Genomic DNA, 8,321 nt, shown 5'->3' with positions numbered 1-8,321 from the left:
GCCTTTCATGCGCTGCGCTGGGCTCTGGGGAGGAGGCGAGCGGGGGGCGAGCTCCGCGCTCCGCAGGAAATGCCGATGCTGCGGCGGGGAGCGCCCCCGGCCCGCCGCCCCCTGCCCGCCCGCCGCTGACCGCCGCCCGAGGGGTCGCTCCCGGCCCCTGCCCGCCTGGCAGTAAGCCCCGAGGCGGGCGCCCGCGCTGCCGGGAGTGCGCGGGAGGCCCGTCGGGGCCATGGCCGGCGGCGAGTCGCGCAGCCCGGGCTGCAGCGGGCGCTGCTCGCCAGCGGGGCAGCAGCTCGGCACCCCGCGGGCCGGCGGCGGGGCGGTGGAGCGGGGGGGGGCAGCCGCCGGGGCCGCGCTGCCGCCGCCGCGGGAGACCTGGCGCCGCCGGAAACTTTCCTCGGCGCTGTGCGCCGGCTCCCTCTCCGTGCTGCTGGCCCTAGTGGTGAGGCTGGTGCGGGGGGAGCGCGGCCGGGAGCTGGCGGCGGAGGGCGGAGCGGGGCCGCGAAGCTGGGGCTGGCTACCCCCCGGCGCCGTGCCCCTGGGCCTGGCCGGCGCCTTCTTCGGCGCTGGCCGGTACCTGGTGCGCGGCGGCGTGCGGGCGCGGACGGCGGCGCTGCTGCTGGCCGCCTGCTGCGGAGGGGAAGCGGTGGCGCAGACGGCGCTGGCGGCGGGGGAGGATCACTTGCTCTCCCTCACCGCCACGGGGGTGGTGCTGAGCTGCCTGGCCGCCGTGACATGGCTGGTGCTGAAGCTGAGGCAGGGCGTCCTCATGCTCGCCGTGACTAGCGCGGCCAGGACCACGTCCCTCGTCGCCTTGGAGAGGGTCCCGGCGTCCTGGCGGCCCTACCTGGCCTACCTACTGGGGCTGCTGGGCATCCTCCTAGCCGGCTACGCTGACCGGCTCTGGCCCCCGCGACGGGCCGCCCCGCTGGCGGAGCCTCCCGCCGCCCCCCCGGCCGCGGACGAAGCTCCGGTGCTCAGGAGGCGGCGGTCCAGCTCCATGATCTCCCCCGAGATGTCGGGCGGCGGCGGCGGCAGCAGCAAGACCCACCGGCGGACCTCACTGCCGTGCATCCCCCGGGAGCAGGTAGGGCAGGAACGGGGGGTACGGGACGGGTCTAAACTTTGCTGGCGGCGGTATGGCTGGAGGTGTCCCGGCGGCGGCGCGGGGAGCTCTGTCCTCCGGCCGCTCCCCGCTGGAGGGGCCGAGCACAGTGCGGGGTCTCCCCGACGCCCCGAGGCGGCTGCCCCGGAACGGGGCTGTGGTCATGGAGGTAGCGGGGCTCTCCGGCCCCAGCCTAACTCGCCCCGGCTGCGGGCGACGGGGAGGGAGATCGGGATTTTCTTATCTTTTACAGTCATCACCGGCGCTTGCTTCTCCGAAGCCTGGCAGAGGGTTGAGGCGGATGGTACCCTCTGAGCTCTCGGAGCTGGTGGGAACCTGTCCTCGGCACAGCCCGCAGGTGTCCCAGCATCACTTACGAGCCTTGCTTTTTCAAATCTTTAGTTTCCCGCAATGGTAGCTTAGCCCTATGAAACTTTCTTTAAGCTTTAAAGGGGGATGTGTGTGTGTGAGCTGAGCAGCCTGTCCCCGGTGGGAGAGGTCCCTTATCAGGGTGATGGCATGTCATCCGAGGCTGTCCCGCGCAGCATGGGGCTCATCTTTGCACTTTGCCTCCCTAGGGCTGTTCCTGCGCCTGTGATCAATAACAGGTCCCGCTCTGCTGCGGTTGTGGGAACCGGTACGAGGCACATGCGATTTCTTTCAACTTTGTTTCCTTTTAGAGTTAGCGATTTGAATGGATCAGTGAGAACCTACTCTGTTAGCAGCAATGCGTTCTTTTAAATGCATACCTCAAAATAAAAAAATAAAAGGAAAAAGAAAGAAACGCACACCATTATCTTGACTGCACAGCTGTATAGAGTCCTGCCATGGACACGAGGTCAGCTTAGTTCTGTGCTCAAAGCTTTTTCTTATTTTTTTATTGAGGTTTAAGATTGCCCCATGGAAGAATCGTTTGGTGGATTGAGTGTAACTGAGCATATTGAAAGTCAGAGCAATCCTTGCTGAGCGGTAGAAAGGGAAACCTGGGGGAAAATAAGTGGCAAATGGTCTTAAGCTTTCTTTTTCAGTTAGTATTGAAAATTACTCTGGGCGCTGTCCGCTAAAGTGTGTTGCCGTACACCAAAGGTTCTTTTTCAGGTTGGTGCTGGATAAACAGCAAAGTATTTTCCAAGTGATGGCATCTAACCATATGGTGTGGGAGGCTAGTTTGTTTCTGGAAATGCTTTGATTAAATCCCTTTGTGGTTGGTTGTGACATTTTCTAGAAGAGGGCCTGACAACCTTCTATACTTCAGGCTTATTTTACAACAACTGTACTTATTTATTTAACATTTTTGTTCAGGTAAAATAAATATTTACCACAACGTCCGGGCAAATACAGCGTGAAAAAGTAGAAAGCTGATCCAGTTCTGACATTAATAGGAGCTGACAGAGAGAGAAGGGTGTAAGGATAATTTGTAAATACAGTATCTAAGGCAAGACATTAAAACTGTTTATACTTCCTTAATGACACTAGGTATTTCTGGTGGTTTCTTATAATAATCATTTGTAAGGTTTTAAGCGTATTTCCACTCACTCCCACACTTCAAATAAAAGTAGCTTTTTTATTAACATCTCTAAGTGTAATCATTCAGAGACAGGGCTCACTAGTTCGTGATCGTGTCCTTATCTTTTCTTGTGGAGGTGATTCAAATCACCTGTATGATGATTACCAGAGTATTAAACTGGTGATGCATAACAAGGTAGATTCCCCCCTTCACAATGGTACCTTACTTGGGGACAGTGGTCAGCTTTGTCCTGAGCAATTCCCACTTCTAAGCTGCAGAGCTGGACTGGACGGAGCTGGCGACTGTTCAGTTTACCCGCTGCAGGATTTTGGCAAATTTCTTTCTTTTGTTCTCATTCACTATTAATCAATAGCAAGATCTGGTATTGCTTGCGTCACTGTGTGATTAGAACTGGATGACTGCTTTTGAGTTTGGGGAGACTTTTTGTCTTTATTTCTTTAAGCACGATGTGGTTGTGTGTATGTGAACTTCCCTCCCTAAAAGCTGTCCTCTTAAACAAATGTTAGCAAGATAGAAAAATGGAAAAGCTGAAACAAAGCTCTGTAAGGACCTTGAAGAAACTCTGGGAGAAGTAGGACTCTCCTACAGCAAACAAAGTTTGTGTTTATAGCAAAAATTGGCTCCCCATAGACTTAAAGAAACCATAGGTAAATGTTTCTCTTTTGGACAGTTTTTAAATATAACGTGTTAAAAATAGAGATGAGGGCTTTATAAACAAAACCAGGCCTTCCCTTACCCCGTTTTTTAAGAAAACATGCGCTGAATGTTTCTGATCTGAACGATAGCTTGTTAATACATCTGGGAGCTGCCAATAATTTTCATCAGGAAATAGATCTACTTTATTGCTTGAAATACTTGCTTTCATTTGGTGAGTAACAGTAGGTGAAGTTTTAGAGATGTTTCCCATTGCCTTTCGTGTAATGTTTCCTATTGCTGACCATTTCGTTGAGCTTTTCTTTTTCCAGAGTGTGTTTCCCTCCTTTTTTTAACTGTTTGTATTAATATGAGATTCTACAAAAGTCAGAATTTCTGAATTTAGTCACACACATCTCAATTATAATCTGCATTTTTCCCCGCTAGAATACAGAACTGAATCTATGTGGCTTTGTGCTATAAAGGACAGTATCAGGAACTGCAAACTAACATCATGGATGAAGGTATTAACATATGTAAAATTAAAAGTATGCTTCTGTTTAAGCTGCTAGTAGGAGTAGCTGGAAATGTGTATGGCATGAATTATTCCTTTTGTAGAAATGTCGCATCTTAGTTGCTTATCAGTTCCAAAAGAATTTAAAAAGTAAACCTGTTTCATTCAAAAAAGCCACTGTCCAAAATAAAACCACACCAAGATTTAACCTGCTTTTGTTGCTAAAAGTGTTCTTAACTAGGTTTTTATTTAATTGTATTTTTTGTGGCTGATTTTTGTATATATTCTCTCCGTTTCTCAACTTTGGCAAATTCTTAAAGCTTCCATTTTGGTGTGTGTGTAGATATCATTGAGAAACGTGTGCCTTGCAACAGCCTGCTCCTGCTCCTAGCTGAGTGTTGTCTCCCTGTGATTTCATCAGTGCTGGCTGAGGATGCTCAGGTCCTTGAGGGCTCGCTCACCCAGATTTGAAAGAGGCTGCAGAGAGAAATTGTGAATGGATGGATAAGACAGTGAATGAACGAACAAATGGTTTGGTTTTGGATTTTTTTTCTTTGATAAATGCACAAATGCTGCCAGCATGAGGGCTTTTGGAGTTTCTTCATCAAGTTTTTGCAAACATAATAGCTTTCCCTAGAAGTGTGGAGAGGAGGTTGGGAGGGCAGGGCAGAAACGTGCTCTATGTCTTGGTGTTTCCCATTAAAATATTGTATGGCCTGTGTGTTCTGGAGCCTGTGCCTCTGATCTGTGTGTGTTAATCCTAACATGCAACAGTCCAAAGGGGTGATTTTGCCCTGGTGGGTAAAATACTCCACAGGCGATAATAGCTGGACAATTCTAAACCATGCCGAAGGCTCCCAGCTTTGCTTTTAAGCCTTGCTTGTTTGTTTTGTTTGGGGAAATGGGAAGCTTTCAGCTAACTTGGATTTATTACAAGTGTATGTTAACTGAACTAGAGCAGCTGCTGCAAGCAGTTCAATCTGCTTTGCCTTTTCAGATCTTTTTCCTTAGTCTAAAGACTGTCACAGGTACAGCATACATCAGGGTTTAAAGTACTTCCTAGTTCGCAAACCAGTGGGTGACACAAGACTGTGGCACTTTGAGAAGGCAGTAGTGAGGTGCTGAGTCTTGCCCTGCTGAAAAGCCCCGATCCATGCCAAGGGTAGCACCAGGATTGCGGATTTCTCCTGCAGCTCTGACGTCCTCAGCCCCAGGCCAGTAGCTCCATGAGCAAACCCCTGTCTGTGTCCTGTGGCTCCAGGGGCAGAGACATTTTCTACACATTTTCATTCCTTCTTTCTCTGCTCTTTTCCTGTTCTGGGCAGTTGGAGAAGCAGAAAGCTGTTTGCCTCACTGAGAAACATCTGAGGGTCTGTCACTTACTTTTCATGGGTTTGAGACTTGATAGCCGTTTTGTGCTGCCGCATCTTTCCCTGCCTGTTTCTACTTTAAAAAAGTTACTTTTCCAGATAAGTAATTCTGGTGCCAGACTCCTCTGACTTCTTCCAGTGGCAGCAGAGGGTTTTTTGCTCAATTTGACCATTTTTTCATGGGTTTCTGGACGGTGACTCTGCCTGTTCCCAGTCTGTAGCCTGAGAAGGCTGTGAGCCAGGACTGTCGTTACTGCTGCCTGTCTGCAGAGTTGAGAAGACAATACTGTAACAGTTCACATGGTCAAAGATATCTCTTCAGCGATATGATCTAAGAAATTGAGGAGAAAAAGAAATATATTTGTTGTTGGGTTTGGGGTTGTGTGTTTGGTTTTTTTTCCCCAAGGGAGAATTAAGGCTTTATCTATTCTTCTCATTGTTTGACAGTGAGAACTTTGTAAGTGCCAGGAATATGTTGCTTCCCCCCCTTTCCTGGTTCTTTATCATTCTGCCCTAAAGAAATGACAGATGTACCCTTACATTATAACCAGTTTTTAATACTATGTATCCTATCCTCTGGCCTGAAAACAGGAGACATCAGAGAGTGACATACGGAGATTTAAAATTCTGGAGAGAAGGCAGCAGATTAAATCTAGATATTGTACATTATGTATGTCAAAGTTATGGTCTCCTATTAGACACGCAGTTTTATACACCATATACCTCCTTCTGCTAATAAGCTTTATTGAGCTGTAATTACTCTGATAAGATTTACTGGCATTACCATTTAGGTCACTGGAAACCAAGCAATAAGGAGGAGTTATGTCATCTGGTTGCTGAAACACAACTGTGTAAAATATTTAAGTAAGGCTCCAGGAAAAATCACCCAGGGATTCCAGATGTAATACTTTATTTTCTTTTGCATGGCTTCATTTACGCAAACTCACTCTACTTAGGTTTTTTTTTCTTCCTTTTTTCTTTCAACCTCACAAAAATGTAAAAACTGCTCCTGAGATGGTTGGTTTGGAATCTATTTTTGTCAATCGGTTAAATCAAGAAATGTATATTATGGCATATTTGCAAAAAAAAAAAAGTAAACTACAGTAGTGACTTTCTGCTCTTTCTGCCTGAAGTGTGAAAATGCAAAGCTGGGGAACTGAAAGAAATCCTGTGTATGCTGGGTTGTCATGTTAATTAAATAAACAGCCAGAACAGTGACCCTGTGTATGAAATGTGTTTTGAGAAGCTTGTTGGGGGTTGGAGGGGAAAAACAGTGACACATGATGTTTTGGATGTTAACTGTGACATTTGTATGAATTTGACCTAATCTGCTGTGCATGTGCTAATGTTCCAACTCCTTTATGGAAGAGACTGAGATTTAGCTGTATTTTGCAGATTGAAGGAATATTGCTTGGGCTTTTTTCTTTAAAACGTAATATAAAAAAAAAAAAAAAGAAATCCCAGCCTGGAAGTGGAAAGGTTGCTGGGTTCTGGTACCTGCAAACCGCAGGGCTTGAAATGGGGTTGAGCTGCCTGCATCCTGACTGCTTTGAGCATAAAAAGATCACTGCTGCAATCAAAGCTCTGAGCCAGTCGCTGTGATTTACTTCGGCAATGTAATGGGAGATGTACAGCTTGTAACATACCGCTTGGTGGATAACGAAACAAATGTAAAGATTCGGATAACAAAGTGGAAGTCAGGTTTTATCTTCTTTGTGTGTGGTTTTTCTTCTCTGCTAGGTTTCGAACAAGTTTCTCGAATTACCAAACCCTTTCCTCAAAGTCTCTTCTGTGTTAGTCAAAGTGTCGCTCAGAAAGAAACACCTCCATTTGGACTGTGTGGTTTTTCAGTTGGTGGCTTGGTTGTTTTTTTTTTTTGGGGGGGGGGGGGGGGGAGCAGGTGATTGCATTTTTTATGCAGGTGGTCAGTTTGGTTTTTTGGGTGCTTTTATTTTTTAAATTTTTTTTAATTTTGTTTGAACTTGGCTTGCTCTAAGTCCTGCTGCAACTACAATGGTAGCATCAGGAGTTCTCTCATCAGGGTAATGATTTGAGAAATGGCAAAAATAATTAAAAAGCCCCAAAACATTTAAATGTGATTTCTGTCCAAGTTTTAATTCATGGGGAATATAAGTTTTTTTCTTTCTAAGATGTCTTTGTAGATTGAGTTGTGAGAGGAAGAATTGCTATATCCCTTTGCCAAGCTTTTACTTTTTTCATTTTCCTTTTCTTTTCAAATGAAGAGTTTGAGCTGCTTTCCTTCTCCCTCTCTGCGGGTGCATGCAGTTGCTACAAGCCTATGATTAGCATTATTCTTGTTATTATGGTGCAGCGGTGCTGGGCATGGCCCCCTCCGCCCCCATCCTCCGGAGCGGGGGCAGCGCTATGGGAGCGCAGCCGGGGGGGCCGGGGCCGGCGCTGGCGGGGCCGGCCCCCTAGAGGGCACGAGAGCCCCTCTCTGCGCCTCCCCAGCCTGCTGCCAAACCGGTCACTGACTTAACAAACAAAATCTGTCCGTGGTACTTAACTGAGCCTACATCGGGGTTGGGGTTTGTGTGTTTTGTTTTTCTTCCTTTTTTTTTTTTTTTTGTTTGGGTTTTTTTTTGGTTGTTGTTTGGTTTTTTTTTTTTTTTTTTTTTTTTTTTCTTTTTGTTTTGTTTTGGGGTTTTTTTTAGCATTTTCCACTGCAGTGGTAGCTATGTTTCTTGCCCCTCCTGCCCCTTGGCATCAGTTCAGTCAGCAGTGAGGTTGGGCATGTGGCTGACGACTTTGGCTCAAATGTTTTGCCTTTAGTGGAATGTCTGGGTAAGTGCAGTGAGGTAGGGGTAAGTCAACAAACCTGCTGCAAAAGGTGGTCATACTTTGCTCATCTGGGCTCTTTGGGTGCACTAACAAACAAACCATGGAATGGTTTTGGTTGGAAGGCACTTTAAAGATCATCTAGTTCCAACCCCCCCTGCCACAGGCAGGGGCATGTCCCACTAGGTCAGGTTGCTTGAAGCCCCATTCACCCGGCCTTGAACACTTCCAGTGTTCCATGGGGCAGCCACAACTTCTCTGGGCACCCTGTACCAGTGTCTCACCACCCTCATAGTGAAGAATTTTTTCCTAATATCTAATCTAGATCTACCCTCTTTCTGTTTAAAGCCATCCTCCCTTGTCCTGTCATTA

General features: G+C 47.5%; 1 protein-coding gene across 1 annotated transcript in view; it reads left to right on the top strand.

Moving 5' to 3' along the window:
• The first annotated feature begins 203 nt into the window (after window positions 1-203).
• Window positions 204-8,321, top strand: part of PDE3A (phosphodiesterase 3A) — a 254,048-nt gene continuing 245,930 nt past the window's right edge. The window contains exon 1 of the mRNA XM_032919803.1: window positions 204-1,087. Coding sequence (XP_032775694.1) covers window positions 230-1,087 — 858 coding nt within the window. The 5' untranslated portion in view covers window positions 204-229. The remainder of the gene's footprint in view (window positions 1,088-8,321) is intronic.

This window comes from Strigops habroptila, chromosome 3 (genome assembly GCF_004027225.2).
Source record: "Strigops habroptila isolate Jane chromosome 3, bStrHab1.2.pri, whole genome shotgun sequence".
Classification (NCBI taxonomy): domain Eukaryota; kingdom Metazoa; phylum Chordata; class Aves; order Psittaciformes; family Psittacidae; genus Strigops; species Strigops habroptila.
This window is presented reverse-complemented; position numbering and strand designations above follow the sequence as displayed.